Below are 18,142 nucleotides of genomic sequence, written 5' to 3' on the forward strand. Positions count from 1 at the left end.
GTCATAGTATAGTAAGGCATAAAAAGTCATAAAAATGTCATAGTATAATAAGGTATAAAAAGTCAAAAAAACGTCATAGTATAGTAAGGCATAAAAACGTCATAGTATAGTAAGGCATAAACAGTAACAAAAGGTCATAGTATAGTAAGGCATGAAAAGTCATAAAAAAGTCATAGTATAGTAAGGCATAAAAAGTCATAAAAATGTCATAGTATAATAAGGTATAAAAAGTCAAAAAAACGTCATAGTATAGTAAGGCATAAAAACGTCATAGTATAGTAAGGCATAAACAGTCACAAAAGGTCATAGTATAGTAAGGCATGAAAAGTCATAAAAAAGTCATAGTATAGTAAGGCATAAAAAGTCATAAAAATGTCATAGTATAATAAGGTATAAAAAGTCAAAAAAACGTCATAGTATAGTAAGGCATGAAAAGTCATAAAAATGTCATAGTATAGTATGGCATAAAATGTTATATTATAGAAAGGCATAAAAAGTCATAAAAATGTCATAGTATATTAAGGCATAGAAAGGCATAAAAACGTCATAGTATAGTAAGGCATAAAAAGGCATAAAAACATCATAGTATAGTAACGCATAAAAAGTCATAAAAACGTCATGGTATAGTTAGGCATAAAATGTCATAGTATAGTATGGCACGAAAAGTCACAAAAACGTCATAGTATAGTAAGGCATAAAAACGTCATAGTATAGTAAGGCATAAAAAGGCATAAAAACATCATAGTATAGTAACGCATAAAAAGTCATAAAAACGTCATGGTATAGTTAGGCATAAAATGTCATAGTATAGTATGGCACGAAAAGTCACAAAAACGTCATAGTATAGTAAGGCATAAAAACGTCATAGTATAGTAAGGCATAAAAAGTCACAAAAGGTCATAGTATAGTAAGGCATAAAAAGTCATAAAAAAGTCATAGTATAGTAAGGCATGAAAAGTCATAAAAACGTCATAGTATAATAAGGTATAAAAAGTCATAAAAAAGTCATAGTATAGTAAGGCATATATTCATCCTAGTATAGTGAGGCCTAAAAAGTCATAAAAACGTCATAGTATGGTATGGCATGAAAAGTCATAAAACCTCATAGTATAGTAAAGCATAAAAACATCATATTATAGTAAGGCATAAAAAGTCATTAAAAAATGTCATAGTATAGTAAGGCATAAAAAGTCATAAAAATCTCATAGTATAGTATGGCATAAAACGTCATAGTATAGTATGGCATAAAACACCATAGTAGAGTAAGGCATAGAAAGTCATAAAAATGTCACAGTATAGTAAGGCATAAAAAGTCATAAAAAAGTCATTGTATAATAAGGTATAAAAAGTCATAAAAACGCCATAATATGGTATGGCATGAAAAGTCATAAAAACATCATAGTATAGTACGGCATGAAAAGGCATAAAAACGTCATAGTAGAGTAAGGCATAAAAAGCCATAAAAATGTCGTAGTATAGTAAGGCATAAAAAGTCACAAAAGGTCTTAGTATATTAAGGCATGAAAAGTCATAAAAATGTCATAGTATAGTATGGCATAAAACGCCATAGTACAGTAAGGATTAAAAAGTCATAAAAACGTCATAGTATGGTATGGCATGAAAAGTCATAAAAATGTCATAGTATAGTATGGCATAAAACGCCATAGTACAGTAAGGATTAAAAAGTCATAAAAACGTCATAGTATGGTATGGCATGAAAAGTCATAAAAATGTCATAGTATAGTATGGCATAAAACGCCATAGTACAGTAAGGATTAAAAAGTCATAAAAACGTCATAGTATGGTATGGCATGAAAAGTCATAAAAATGTCATAGTATAGTATGGCATAAAACGCCATAGTACAGTAAGGATTAAAAAGTCATAAAAACGTCATAGTATGGTATGGCATGAAAAGTCATAAAAATGTCATAGTATAGTAAGGCATATATCCACCCTATTATATTGAGGCCTAAAACGTCATAAAAATGTCATAGTATAGTAAGGCATAAAAAGGCAGAAAAACGTCATAGTATAGTAAGGCATAAAAAGGCATAAAAACGTCATAGTATAGTATGGCATAAAAAGTCATTAAAAAGTCATAGTATAGTAAGAGCATAAAAAGTCATAAAAACGTCATGGTATAGTTAGGCATAAAATGTCATAGTATAGTATGGCATAAAAAGTCATTAAAAAGTCATAGTATAGTAAGGCATAAAAAGGCATAAAAACGTCATAGGATAGTATGGCATAAAAAGTCATTAAAAAGTCATAGTATAGTAAGAGCATAAAAAGTCATAAAAACGTCATAGTATAATAAGGTATAAAAATTCATAAAAACGTCATAGTATAGTAAGGCATATATCCACCCTATTGTATTGAGGCCTAAAACGTCATAAAAACGTCATAGTAGAGTAAGGCATGAAAAGCCATAAAAACGTCATAGTATAGTAAGGCATAAAAAGTCACAAAAGGTCATAGTATAGTAAGGCATGAAAAGTCATGAAAATGTCATAGTATAGTATGGCATAAAATGTCATATTATAGTAAGGCATAAAAAGTCATCAAAATGTAATAGTATAGTAACGCATAAAAAAGCATAAAAATGTCATAGTATAGTAAGGCATAAAAAGGCATAAAAACGTCATAGTATAGTATGGCATAAAAAGTCATAAAAACGTCATAGTATAGTAATGCATATATCCATCCTAGTATGGTGAGGCCTAAAAAGTCATAAAAAAGTCATAGTATAGTATGGCATAAAAAGCCATAAAAACGTCATAGTATAGTAAGGCATAAAAAGACATAAAAACATCATGGTATAGTTAGGCATAAAATGTCATAGGATAGTTAGGCATAAAATGTCATAGGATAGTTAGGCATAAAATGTCATAGGATAGTTAGGCATAAAATGTCATAGGATAGTTAGGCATAAAATGTCATAGGATAGTTAGGCATAAAATGTCATAGGATAGTTAGGCATAAAATGTCATAGGATAGTTAGGCATAAAATGTCATAGGATAGTTAGGCATAAAATGTCATAGGATAGTTAGGCATAAAATGTCATAGGATAGTTAGGCATAAAATGTCATAGGATAGTTAGGCATAAAATGTCATAGGATAGTTAGGCATAAAATGTCATAGGATAGTTAGGCATAAAATGTCATAGGATAGTTAGGCATAAAATGTCATAGGATAGTTAGGCATAAAATGTCATAGGATAGTTAGGCATAAAATGTCATAGGATAGTTAGGCATAAAATGTCATAGGATAGTTAGGCATAAAATGTCATAGGATAGTTAGGCATAAAATGTCATAGGATAGTTAGGCATAAAATGTCATTAACTAGTATGGCATAAAACGCCATAGTACAGTGAGGCATAAAAAGCTATAAAAATGTCATAGTATAATAAGGTATAAAAAGTCATAAAAACGTCATAGTATAGTAAGGCATAAAAAGTCATAGTATAGTATGGCATAAAACGCCATAGTACAGTAAGGCATAAAAAGTCATAAAAACGTCATAGTATGGTATGGCATGAAAAGTCATAAAAATATCATAGTATAGTAAGGCATAAAAAGTCATAAAAACGTTATAGTATAGTAAGCCATATATCCACCCTATTATAGTGAGGCCTAAAATGTCATAAAAAAATCATAGTATGGTATGGCATGAAAAGTCATAAAAACGTCATAGTATAGTAAGGAATAAAAAGTCATAAAAACGTCATAGTATAGTAAGGCATAAAAAGTCATAAAAACGTCATAGTATAGTAAGGCATACATCCATCCTGGTATAGTGAGGCCTAAAAAGTCATAAAAACGTCAAAGTATAGTAAGGCATAAAACGTCATAAAAACGTCATAGTATAGTAAGGCATAAAAAGTCATAAAAACGTCATAGTATAATAAGGTATAAAAAGTCATAAAAACGTCATAGTATAATAAGGTATAAAAAGTCATAAAAACGTCATAGTATAATAAGGTATAAAAAGTCATAAAAACGTCATAGTATAATAAGGTATAAAAAGTCATAAAAACGTCATAGTATAATAAGGTATAAAAAGTCATAAAAACGTCATAGTATAATAAGGTATAAAAAGTCATAAAAACGTCATAGTATAATAAGGTATAAAAAGTCATAAAAACGTCATAGTATAATAAGGTATAAAAAGTCATAAAAACGTCATAGTATAATAAGGTATAAAAAGTCATAAAAACGTCATAGTACAGTAAGGCATAAAAAGTCATAAAAACGTCGTAGTATGGTATGGCATGAAAAGTTATAAAAACGTCCTAGTATAGTAAAGCATAAAAAGTCATAAAAACGTCATACTATAGTAACGCATGAAAAGTCATAAAAACGTCGTAGTATGGTATGGTATGAAAAGTTATAAAAACGTCCTAGTATAGTAAAGCATAAAAAGGCATAAAAACGTCATACTATAGTAACGCATGAAAAGTCATAAAAACGTCGTAGTATGGTATGGTATGAAAAGTTATAAAAACGTCCTAGTATAGTAAAGCATAAAAAGGCATAAAACCGTCATAGTATAGTAAGGCATGAATCCATCCTAGTATAGTGAGGCCTAAAAAGTCATAAAAACTTCATAGTATGGTATGGCATGAAAAGTCAGAAAAGCATCATAGTATTGTAAGGAAGAAAATGTCATGGTATAGTAAGGCATGAAAAGTCATAAAAACACCATAGTACAGTAAGGCATGAAAAGTCATAAAAACGTCATAGTATAGTAAGGCATGAAAAGTCATAAAAACGTCATAGTATAGTAAGGCATAAAAAGTCATAAAAACGTCGTAGTATAGTAAGGCACGAAAAGTCATTAAAACAACTTAGTATAGTAAGGCAGAAAACCGTCCTAGTTTATTGAGGCATAAAAAGTCATAAAAACGTCATAGTATGGTATGGTATGAAAAGTCACAAAAGCATCATAGTATTGTAAGGAATAAAATGTCATAGTATAGTTTGGCATAAAACGTCACAGTGTAGTAAGGCATAAAAAGTCACAAAAATGTCATAGTATAGTAAGGCATATATCCGTCCTAGTATAATGAGGCCTAAAAAGTCATAAACACTTCATAGTATAGTAAGGCATAAAAAGTCATAAAAACATCATAGTATAGTCAGGCATAAAAGGGCTTAAAAACGTCATAGTATAGTCAGGCATAAAAGGGCTTAAAAACGTCATAGTATAGAAAGGCATAAAACGTCGTAGTATAGTAAGGCATGAAAAGTCATTAAAACTACTTAGTATAGTAAGGCATAAAACCGTCCTAGTTTGTTGAGGCCTAAAAGGGCATAAAAATGTCTTAGTAGAGTTAGGCATAAAAAGTCACAAAAAATAGCATAGTAAGGCATGAAAAGTTATAAAAACAACATAGTATAGTATGGCATAAAACGCTCTAGTATAGTAAGGCATGAAAAGTCATAAAAACGACATAGTATAGTAAGGCATAAAACGTCATAAAAACATCATTGTATATTAAGGCATAAAAAGTCATTAAAAGGTCATAGTACAGTGAGGCCTAAAAAGGCATAAAAACCTCATAGTATAGTAAGGTCTAAAAAGGGATAAAATAGTCATAGTATAGTCAGTCATTAAAAGTCATAAAAACTTCATAATATAGTAAGGCATGAAAAGTCATAAAAATGAATCTGTTCTGGTCTAATGAGGTATAAAAAGTCACAAAAACATCATAGTACATTAAGGTTAAAAAGGCATAAAATAGTCATATTATAGAAAGGCATAAAAAAGTCATAAAAACGTCATAGCATAGTAAGGCATAAATATGTGCTTGTATAATGAGGCCTAAAAAGTCATAAAAAGGTCAGGGATAAAAAGTCATGAAAACGACATAGTATAGTAATGCATAAAAAGTCATAAAAACATCACAGTATAGTAAGGCTTAAAAAGGCATAAATTAGTCATAGTATAGTATGGCATCAAACGTCAGCGTATAGTAAGGCATGAAAAGTCATAAAAACGTCAGTATAGTAAGGCAAAAACAGTCATAAAAAGGTAATAGTATATTGAGGACTAAAAAGTCATAAAAACATCATTGTACAGTAAGGTATAAAAAGGCATATTATAGTAAGGCATGAATCTGCCCTAGTATAGTGAGGCCTAAAAATTCATAAAAATGTCATAGTATAGTCAGGCCTAAAAAGTCAAAAACGTCTTAGTATAGTAAGGCATAAAAAGTCCGAAAAAGGTCATACTATATTGAGGTATAAAAAGGCATAAAACCGTCATAGTATAGTGAGGCCTAAAAGGTCATGAAAATGTCATAGTATATTTACGCATAAAAAGGAATAAAATCGTCATAGTGTAGTAAGGAATAAAATGTCTTAGTATAGTAAGGCATGAATCCGTCCTAGTATAGTGAGGCCTAAAACTTATAAAAACGTCATAGTATATAGTAAGGCATAAAAAGTCACAAAAAACGTCATAGTAAGGCATGAATCCATCCTAGTATAGTGAAGCCTAAAAAGTAATAAAAACATCATAGTATAGTAAGGCATAAAAAGTCATAAACTTGTCATAGATAGTATAGCATAAAACATCATATTATAGTAAGGAATGAAAATTCATAGAAAAGTCATAGTATAGTAAGGCATAAAAAGTCATAAAAATTACATAGTATAACATAAAACCTTCCTAGTTTAGTGAGGCCTGAAAGGGCATAACAATGTCATAGTATAGCAAGGCATAAAAAGTCATAAAAACAACATGGTATAGTATGGCATATAACGTCATAGTATAGTAAGACATAAAAGGTCATAAAAACGACATAGTATAGTAAGGCATAAAAAAGTCATAAAAATGTCATAGAATAGTCAGGCATAAAATGTCATAAAAACAACATTATAGTATGGCATAGCATGTCATAATATAGGTAAGAATGAAAAGGCATAAAAACGTCATAGTATAGTAAGGAGTAAAAAGTCATAAAACACGTCATAGCATATTGGGCATTAAAAGGGATAAAAACAACATAGTGTAGTAAGGCATAAAAACGTCATAGTATAGTAAGGAGTAAAAAGTCATAAAACACGTCATAGCATATTGGGCATTAAAAGGGATAAAAACAACATAGTGTAGTAAGGCACAAAAATTACCTAGTACAGTCAGGTATAAAAGTGATAAAAAGGACATTACAGTAAGGCATAAAAACATTGTTGTATAGGAAGGCATAAAAAGTCATAAAAACGTCATAGAATAGTTAGGCATAAAGTCCACACATAAAGGTCCCAGGCCCGGGGTTTGAAACCCAGAACCTTCTCACTGTGAGATGACAGTTCTAATCACTGGATCAGATCACCGTGCCGTCCCATAAACTAATCATAGTAAAGTAATGCATGACAACATCATAGTATAGTAAGGCATAAGAAATGTCATAGTATTCATGGTGACATTTTCATGGGATTTTCAACAGAAATTAAGCTCATAATTTGATATATCCACCATTTTATGTTAGCCTCCTGCTAGCCTACAGAAGAAATAATCCAGGTTTAGCTTGCTAGTTAACGCTAGCTAACATGGTTAAATAACATCAGACATTTTTCTTGTGACGTTAGGTACGACTGTGATATTCTCACATGATGTGAGCCTTGAGATAGCCCCCACCCTTTAAGTCAATCAAATGCTAGCGTGCCTAAATTATCTAATATAACTTCACTCCAAACATAGTGCAAAGGAGTTCACTCAAATATTGGAAGGGACAATTCTGTCCTCCCAAAATATTGGTAGAGATATGTTCCTACCGCCCTTGACATAAAGTAAAACTAAAAATATGTTTTTTGCAGAGTAACTTCCTTTTTAGGAAGCCTTGGCATTGACTCACCCCCCCAGGGCAAGTGTCCTCTCTGCTGATGATGTATTAGAGATCCTAGTGCTAAATTCAAAATATTCAAAACAAAACCTGTAGAATCGACTGTGGAAAACAGCATTATGCATTACAGCATCTAGTCTGGCTCTTAGTTTACTGGCAAGTGATCTTTTGCCCCGCTACTTAATTACTGTGCATCTTGGGGTGTTTAATTATGCAAGCTTTGGTTTGCAGTCTGTTGTTGTCTCTTGGCTATAATTGATCTGCTGTGGTGCTGAGTGCAGTGTGGTGCAAGCATAATGGACACAGTCCAATTCCAACTATGTTTTTTGTGCTTTTTGCTACAAAGCCCAGACATAAAATTCTTTAACATTAATCACCTATCACCAATTCATCCATCTGTTAGTCCATAAATTAGGATTGTTTAGGATTACTGCTACAATATTACAAAGACTTATTTATCATATGTCCCTTCAAACCCTGCTGGGCACTTTGCTAATTATGATGGAGCACAAGGAGTACAGTTGTATAGATTTTAAATATCGAAAAATTAGGGAGAAAAACAAATAGATTGAGGCACACAGAGACAAACAATTAGAAACAGAGACTACAGAAATCAGTCACAAGAGGGGGTAAGATTGCAAAAAGTAACACACAGAGGACAGGCGGGCAGGGTGAGCAAAGAGAGAAACTAGTCTTACCCAGTATGTTCTCATGTCTCATTAGGACGGTCTGGTAGATTTCAGTCTCTCTGAACCAACTGGCCTCCTCAGTGGTGAAAAAAACTTTAACAGCCACTCGTTCTCCCCTCCACCTGCCCATCCACACCTCTCCATACCTCCCCTTGCCGATCTGCTTCACCATCTGAATCTGCTTGGCTATCGTTCTCTGGACCTAAGGAGGAGCACAAGGCGGGAAATATTTCGATACGGTTTAGCATTACATGACAGCATCACTACATTCTAGCCTGTGCTTAAAATAAAAAAAAATTAAGGGTTAGCGATCCTCAGATGGATGTATGAGCCAGCAAAATGAGGAGGTGTTTTTTATTTCCTAACACACTAGCTTTCACAAATAGAAAATGCAATAAAGATATATAAACATCTTGCAGGTATGAAATTCACAATCTATCCCTTATCTCACCACATGTGCAAAAACTTAACCAGTTAGGATGGCATGGGCACTGATGAGGGCATAGAGTGGATCCATGGAACATCTTTTTGATATAACAGGTGTTTTGACTGCAATATGGGTAACTCACCAATAGAGGGAGCCCTGAGCCAGAGCCAGAGCTTTGTGACTGCTCTATCAGGTCCTTCAGAGATTCTCCAGGGGGAATGTAGGTCTCATCCTGCTCCAGACCAATACTGTACCGAGGACGAGACTCCTGACGCTTATACCTGCAAAACAGCATTATTCAGCACACGTCCTTATAAAACTACCATTATATTTTTACAAGAAGCACGCACTGTATATTATAATATGTATTATAAATGGAAGAAAAGAGGTCCCCAGAGAGCAGTGCTGTAAAACCTACAAAGTGTGTGAAGGAGTATCTGTTTGTGTTTGACTGTTCAATAGTTTGGTGTAATTACCTGAAGTAGCAGAAGACAATAATGACAGCCAATATAATGCTGCAAATAGAGACTGAGATCAACAAGGCCATGTGGTGGATCTTTCCATCTACATAGACTAGAGAGGGGTAGGTAAAGAGGTGAAAAATGGGGAGGCGGGTAGGTAGAGAACAAAAGACAGACATGTCAGGAAAGTAAAAAAAAAAAAGCATGAGTCACATGTTATCCACAATAATGTGATGAATTTGCAACAACTGGACAAGAAAAATGCACGGTATCATTTTTTGCTCAAGAAACTTAACCTGAAACAAAGAAAGGTGATGTCCGTACGGATCTCTGATGTCCGTAATAGGAAAAAAAAAAGAGCATGGGGAGGAAACGCATAAAATTATACCAAGAAATCAGTCATCCTTACAAGTCACTTGAACAAACTGGTGTACAGTAAATCAAGTACAAATCATATTTCACTCATCAATTTTTCATTTTCTTCTGGCACATACTTTTCCCTCAAGGCCCAAGTCAACAGCGAGAGGAAGCCCTCAGCCTAGTCGATGAATTCTCTTCCTGATCCCCTATGATAGGGTTTCAGATTGATGACTCTGCCCTCAGTCTCTGCTGGGGCTTGTGATTTCCCTGGGAATCTAGGCTTACTGTCTCTCAAATACACAAAAAGGCTCTCACACTCACACATAGAGTATAGTGTTGTACACAGTTGAGACCTCAGTACTCTCTTGACGCCCAGTGGCTTTGCCGAGCTCTATGCAGGACATTTTGACAGTAACTCCCGCTGTCTCCCCCACTTCAGAGGTCTTTGACTCTCTGACATTGTCATGATATCTCTATCTCTGAATCCTGTGTGCTGTAACACCATCGGTCACAGTTCTTGGCCCTGTCCATATCACTGTCACTGCCACACTGTCACTGCCACCTGCCAACTAGAGAACAAGTGGCTCTGTAAAGTCTTGGTTGTGTTTCATGGGCGAGAAAGAGTTGTGGAGGGATGAGAGTAGATGGATAAACTTACGAGGTGGTTTGAGCGGTGGCAGTGTAGGATGCAGGTTTTTGTTACAGTAATCTTGGTCTGTACAGCACTCTAGTGATCTCCTTTGACGTGAGCTCCCTGTGTCCTATAAGACAGAGATATGCATTATGTTTCTCATGTTTATTCCTTAGTGCTAAATGAATTAACTGATTAGTTGTTTGGCAGAGATAATCATTGATTTATAAAGTATAATATTAAAATGCACAAACATTTGCTAGTTCCACTTTTTCTTTTACCTGCTTGATGTCATAGTATATTTAAAATCTTCAGATTTTAGATCATTGATCAAACAAAACAGAAATCTCAAAGATCTTACCTTGGGTTCTAGGAAAATGTCATGTACATTTTCCATTATTGTTGAATTAATTAATCAGCAATGAAAATAATTGTTGTTTATTTCATTACCATCTAAATCAGGTTGTTAAAAACAACATTTTGTAAAGCTCTGAGATAGAAGATACAAAGGAAATGGTTGCAAAAGGGACAGGTCATGCAGATTGTTAGAGTCATCTACTCACCCTACACTGGAACTCTGAGCCAACAAGCCCCAGGCAACCTGCAGTCTGGACCGGTACCCCTCCCTCCTCCTCCACCATGGTAAAACAGTAACCATCAGTCCTGGAAAACAAGGCTTAGCTAAAGTAAGTACAACCTATGCCATTATTTTATCATTTAATTTATCATTTTGTACTGAACAGCTGTTGTATTGCACTTGTGCTATATATATATTTCTTTTGTATTTCCTCTCCTTACCTGCATGTGTTATTGGTTGAATCTTCTGGACAGTGGTGATAGCAGTGACACCACAGTAGTCTTTGGGAGGACGAAGCAGGAGCTGTGCTGCCACTAGTCTCCTTCCCACTCTCCACTGCCTCCTTACTGGATGCTCTTAGCAGCATACTGTCCAATATGTTGCCTATAAAACAGACAGAATGAGATAACAGGAGAAATTTAGCTAGAAGAGAGACAGAAACAAAATGTTGAAATCACAGACTTAAATCATACATAATTATTATTATTATTATTATTTTTTTTTTTTTACAGAGGACAGAGTACAGTGCCAACACTGCCAGGGGCAAGGGCTGCATCATTAGAGTCATCAAAGAACCGATAATATCTGCAATATAAAAAATAAAAAAAATACATCTGCAAGTATTTGCAGTAACACAGCCAGACCTAGGTGTTTCATTATCTGTTTCATTAGCTTGAGTTAAAAAAAGATATTAAGATTGACACAGGAGATATAGCAAATATTTAATATTCAGTGGAACATGTTCCAAAATCCTGAACTTGTCCAGGCAGAAATTTCAAGTTGTGCTGATTGATTGATCTACTAGATACCCATATAGCCAACATACCTTTTGCAATAAGGTGATGTTACACTGTCAATACGCCACTCTGTTGACCCTCTTTGCTCTGATTCGCTGCTTATTTGCAACCACTGTTGTTACACTAAAAACATTTGCTCCTACCACTTACTACCCCTCTAGCATGTTTGTTGTGAGGCAGTGTTTCAGCTTTGTTCTGTCAGTGTTTGTCCAAATGAGGTTGTGAGGCTACTGATCTCTCACAGATCTCCTTTTAGATCGTAAATTTACTGTGTTTTTTGGCACGTGTGTTATGATGGATTGATGCTGTAGTTCATGTGATTGTACTACTGTAATACTGCTTCTGTTGTTCATGGTGCGCTTTATGAGCCCAAACACCGTTAGCATGGACCTGCAGGGTTGTAAGTTCCCGTGGGGGAGAAGTCTAACATCTTTATTCCCCAGTCTCTGCTGTGCCGGTGTATACTTGCAGGGAGTGACGGTGTCAGAGCCAAAATGGCAAATATCTGCTCTGTACTTACATCATAAATCCATTCCACGTGAGCTGGCTGACTGAACTTAAACATAATTTAATTTACTGCAGTGAAACGGACAATGAATCTATTGAATTCAAAATATATATATCTAAATAAATAAAATGGATGAGAAACTTTTCTATACAAGCAATGTATAGAAAAAAGAAAACCAAACTGAGCTCAAACACCTGATACGGTGAAATGTGTTCACACACAGCAGATGTTTTTTAACTCTTACAACTGATACAGCTCCCAAGACCTAGAACGAAGCTCTATTCCCCTGTTATCCGATTTCAAAAGGGCACCTGTTTGTCACTTGAGTAAAAAAAAAGGATAACGGAAGTGTCTTTCCTTCATGGCTTTTAAGATTTTCATTCATTCCAGCATGATCATTGAGACCAGATGCCTAACAGCTGCAAGCGGAGATCGCCCAAAATAAGCATGAGTCCTTCCTCTATGAAAAAAAAACTACTAGCAGATACAGAATCTGTTCCCCTACTCCTCTTTCAACCTCTTGTTCCCAAGTTCAGATTTCTTTTTAAGCAGATGCTTCTCACAAAGTCTGAGAATCAATAAACACATAGTATGTGTGAAAGGGCACACTCACAATGTATGAACAAATCATGTACTGTTATTTCTCACCACAACTGTCCTCATAGTGAAACAGTGACATACAGTGAAGCATACGTGATTGAGATAACCTTATTAGAAATTCAAAGCAAAAAATCTTTTTTTTATAGTTTTCATATAGGTCAGAAAATACTGTACATTTTTCAAGCTATGAAAAAAAAGACTAATTGCTCACTCTTGCAGAAATGGATGTGTGATGAATGGTCAACCAAGCCAACACTGGCTGTGTACGACTGCCCACTTCTTATGGATTTTAGTTTATCTTGTTGAGGGATTTAAAGCTATATAGTCCTCAAGTGCAACATGAGAATAAAGGCTTTTGGAGTATTATGGTCTTCATGAAAAATGTGTAAAGCATAAAAGCCAACATATCTCATATGTCATGATGGTGGGTCTTGCTTATCTACAATAAAAAGCTTATCTATCCACACAACGAGTAGGCTAGTCATAGCTAAGTACACTTTGTGGCTAATGTGACCCAGCAGTAGCACGGCAGTGTGACCACTTTCCAACTGTCTACAGCTGAGATATTTTCTGGTGTTTTTAAAATCACCTGTGTTTTTGCACCCTTAACTCATGTGGTCAACCAAAGTCAACTTTCCTGGACGTATAAGCACAATTACTTTAAATAAGGGACTGACCTACTGTACATCCAAAGTCAAAATGCATAATTTTTTTGGTATATTAAAATTGATTGTGAACCCTGAGAAATTACAGCCGGATCATTCACTGGTCTGAAATCCCCATTTAAAATCAAATGAATCAAAGAACTTTTTAAATGACAAGGTGCTGCCTCATGAAACATTGTTGTTTATCTGCATTTTTTTTTTTATAGGATATTTCATTTTGGAATACATCCTAAAAACTAACTAGCAAGGACAAACCTTTTTCCAGTGGCACTTCAAGAGGGGTGTGGCTAAAGAATGGCAAGACGCATTTCATATTCAAATGTGCAAACCAATGAAAAGTCCTCCAGTGAGCACCACTGTGAATGGAAACTCACACAGTCTTAAGTGACCATATAGCAATGAGGTTCTGTTAGCGTGCTCATTGGATAGGAAGATAATAATCTATAAAGAGCCTTACCTGTGAAAAACAAATTGGATTAGATGAACACTTGCAAATGTGCTTTATAGTTTCAGTACAGTTATATAAGCTGTCCATCAGACATAAGATAATGGGTGGTATCTTCTCTTTCATCTGAGCTCAGCTGTCTTTCACAAAACATCAAAGAACTTCCTCTGGGGATAAATGCTTAAAGCTCTCTAAAAGACACACACATGCATGCATTAATACACACATAAGCCAGAAATGTATGCACATGCACACACGTGCTTTAAAAATGTCTCTTTCTTCCTTGATATATTTCAATAATGTCACTAATATTTTATGTGCTTTGTTGTCAGTGTGTTGCACTTGTGCTTTATGGCCTTCATGAATCAGTATTCACAAAAAGTTGCCAAACTTAAAGTGATATTGACTTAAGAAACTCAGGCTCAAAGAAAGTAAATTCACAGCTAATGCCATTGGAAAGATTAAAAAGCTGTAGCTTGCCAATTATATTCTGATGTGAGGCTTTGATTTTCTACTTTGTGTTACAATCCAGGAGCGAATTGCTGTTGAATGGATGAGGTGGTGGGGCTCATTCATCTCATTCATGGTGACAGTGATAAATATGACTATGTGCCGACTAGTAAGAAGCATACTGATGTGAGCTGACATAGATTTTTTTTTGCTCCAAGTTTGTCAGTGCTCGTGCCAAGTCCCAAGTCCCATTTTGTTTTCCTTTCTTTCATCAATAAGGAAGGGTGTGTGACATTCAACAGAAAACATAACATAAATAAATGAAACAAAAGATAATAAAACAAGAATTCACTACAGTAGGTTCATAATAAACAAGTTTCATTTGCACAAGGGAAACTATCAGTCAAAAATAACCTGAGCATTTTTTTTCAGACTATTATAGTCACTTGTCATCGAGCATTTCCCTTTCTAAATGTCTCTCTTGTACACACTGATAATGTGTTGACAATACCGCGAGAGAGGGACGGTGGGGTTTAAAGGGGTCACATTAACAACTGACCGATTTGAGAGAAAGGGAGCGAGGAAGAGTAGGAGGGGGAGAAGAACAGGGGATTAACAAATGAGAAGTGACAGAACTGCGGGGAACTGGTGGGTAGTTTAGCAGCACACAGAGGGGACAGAGCAGAGACCACTGGCCTTTTCCACCCTCTCTCTCACTCAGTTCCCCCTCCCTCCCGTCACTTACTCCATCCTACTCCCTAATGCTCACTCACTTTGTGTTTCACTTGTTGCCGACTTCTCTCTCTCCAGCTTCTTTCTTCATTCTATATCTGTTTCTCAGGCCCTTCTCTCTCTTTCCCGCATGTACCTTTTCAATTAACTGACATTCACAGCCTTTTCTTCCTCTATTCAAAGCTACTCATGTCCTTTCTTCTTTTTTTTTTGCTTTGTTCTCCAACCTCACAACCTCCCAATCTTCCTTTACCCTGCCCTTTTTTCTCTTCTCATCTTCCACTTTCTTTGCCCCGTCTTCCCTATGTGAGTCCAGAGGATTGTCATGTGAGGTGCTGCTGTGCTGTTGACAAAACACAGCCTTTCACATCCATCCTGCACCTGGGATTGCTGGCTGCTGCGCTTTCTCTCTCTCTCTCTGTGCGTGCGTGCGTGCGTGCGTGCGTGCGTGCGTGTGTGTGTGCGTGCGTGAGAAAAGACAGGGAGAGAAGCAAAATGAAAGAAAAGTCTCAACCCGTGGAAAATGTTGTTAAATTAATAAATGCTCCTTGCACAAAACCTAACTGGAGGCTTAGGTGAAACTACTAACCCAATACTTACTGAATTATCTGATTTAAACAAGATACTATTACAGGAATCCCGGTAAAAAATGCATTTCATAAGTAAGTGTTATTTGCTGGCAGCTATAATGCTCTATAGTATTTGTGTGAATCTGTGTTTTTTCAAAGTCACAGTCACATTAAAAAGAGTGAGCATTATTTGTGTCTTTTCAGTACGTTGAAATACCTCATCGTTGACCATATTTTTCTGACACTTTATGATATATCATCGAGGAAATTGCATTATCCGAACACTAACACTGCCTGCCTAACAGCTCCTGACTTTGGAAATATCATGTCTATCTCTATCTAATAATCATGATCCAGCTCCCTTCAGCTTAGTTTTTGTTCTTGATTTTCTCGGTTTTTGTTGTCTTTGTCTTCTGTCTCTGACTGCGAAACACTTTCGATACAGAGACTGTAGATTTTTCCACTAGTCCTGTGGTAATGAGCAGTTTTTTTTATGAGCCTGTCCCATCTGTCTGTGGGAGAGAGAGTGACCACTGTAAAAAATTCTGCTGCTATTTTTTCTATAGCAAATACATAGATTCTGGCTGGTGAGAAAACTGTACACATTGTCATAAACTGTTTCATAAAGAGATATGGTAGCCTTTCACTGATAATGTATTCAAAAGTTGGACTGAACGTTGGTCATTGATAACACACTTTAAGAATAATTTTAGAAACATGGAGCATAAGAAAATGTTGCTCCTGTGGTCTGCTCCTGGCTGCTATGGGAAAGGCCTATGTAAAAACAAGACCGCACTGACCAGTGAGGCTGCAGTCCAAACCTTTCTAAGTGCCACTAATGTCAAAACATGCTTAAAGCTAAGCGATTTGTGCTCTGAAACTGGCCAAATTTCCCAGCACTTCATTGACACTATAATTGTTTCAAGCTCTTTCACTGAAATTACTTTTCAGATACCGGTGTGAGCTTTCAGGTCTCCCCTATAGGCTTTTTCAAGCTTGATGGCAGGATATAGGGGCCACTGTCAACACACAATTAACAGCCGTGGCCCCAAACCCACGCCCCCCCACCCCCCCACCCCCCCCAAAAAAAGCTAAAGGCCCCTTTTCAACAGATGCTGCTTTGTACAAACTAAAACACAAAAAAGACTAAGAATACAGATATTTAGATAGTCAAAGGGAAGAGAAGTGAGGGAGAGGGATATTGTGCATGAGAGAGCAAGATGAAGAGAGGAGATTCAGGGGAAGATAGACAGACACAGGAAAATAGAAAGACAGAGAAGATATTCATTAGTCATCCTGGCCATGTCAAACAAGGCCTACCAGAAAAGCCCTTTCAGTGAGCCCATGTAAACACTACCCACCCCCCCTTTCCACTTAGGACACACTCATTTGACAATACTGCTCCCCTGCTCCCTCCTTCTCCCCTTTAAGTAGTAGTTCATCTTCCTGGTGTTTGACAGTGCCGTCTGTACAGCAAAAGAAACATGAAAGGTGAAAGGTTTTTTTTTTCTTTTCCTCCTACTCTCTCTCTCTACCACTCTTAAGTCTGTGCCCCTCTCTCTCCACTTCCATGTACTTTCAGTGCCTGGTCTTATCTCCATATTCTTCTTCCTGTCAATGTTGAGATGAGCCGAGCAATCCCACATGTGGAGGAATGTCTTAATGAACCCCAGTTTGTGATCTGGAGGCTGGATGCTGGGAAGCTGAGGCTGTCTCTCTTGCTGTTTCGGCTAAACTTGCTTTAAAATTCAAATTTGTTTCGCCCCTGGTTCCCGTGACAAAGCTCACTCTTAGTTTTCTCATCTTTCTTGCTTATTTGACCATGTTAACTTTACGCCATTTTGAGATACAGAAAACTTTATAACATTATAGTAGTAGTAGCTACGCAGATTTCCTTACACTTTTACACCAAAGTTGGAATAACAGGTTGTACCTATTGACTGGTATCACAGAGAAAGTGATATCAGAAAGAAAATGTTTCCTTAGCTTCTCAATCTCTAGCTCATAGGCACAGTCTTATAGCTGATGTATATGTTTTTGTGCCTTTGGGGCAGGAAGACGTTATGCATCATTACTCCTCTCCACCCCCTTTTCCTTGTACAACTTTCAAAAGAACCCAACTCCACTTTTCCTTCCCTTCATAGTTCTTACACCACATTGTTCCTTTTTTCTCCCACATTTCAACACCTTTTGATTCATCCGCTTTCCTAAAACTCACAGATACATTTTGATTAAAGGTGTTATTACTTCAGGCATAAATAGACATACAAGAACTTTCAATGCAGAGGGAAATATAGCAACCACGATTTGAATTTAATCAAATGTTTCCATCAGTCATTCAGTCCTATGAGGAAAAACATGTAGGTAAAAAGTTTAGTACCT

At 35.8% G+C, this 18,142-nt stretch overlaps 1 protein-coding gene across 1 annotated transcript in view; it reads right to left on the reverse strand.

Annotated features, from left to right (window-relative positions):
- The window catches only part of bmpr1b (bone morphogenetic protein receptor type 1B), a 41,128-nt gene that overhangs the window by 12,015 nt on the left and 10,971 nt on the right, over positions 1-18,142 (reverse strand). The window contains exons 2-7 of the mRNA XM_022757759.1: positions 11,216-11,378; positions 10,981-11,080; positions 10,445-10,547; positions 9,442-9,538; positions 9,108-9,246; positions 8,548-8,740 (exon numbers count right to left, since the gene is read on the reverse strand). Coding sequence (XP_022613480.1) covers positions 8,548-8,740; positions 9,108-9,246; positions 9,442-9,538; positions 10,445-10,547; positions 10,981-11,080; positions 11,216-11,378 — 795 coding nt within the window. The remainder of the gene's footprint in view (positions 1-8,547; positions 8,741-9,107; positions 9,247-9,441; positions 9,539-10,444; positions 10,548-10,980; positions 11,081-11,215; positions 11,379-18,142) is intronic.

This window comes from Seriola dumerili, unplaced genomic scaffold, assembly GCF_002260705.1.
Source record: "Seriola dumerili isolate Sdu_G_001 unplaced genomic scaffold, Sdu_1.0 BDQW01000290.1, whole genome shotgun sequence".
Classification (NCBI taxonomy): Eukaryota; Metazoa; Chordata; class Actinopteri; order Carangiformes; family Carangidae; genus Seriola; species Seriola dumerili.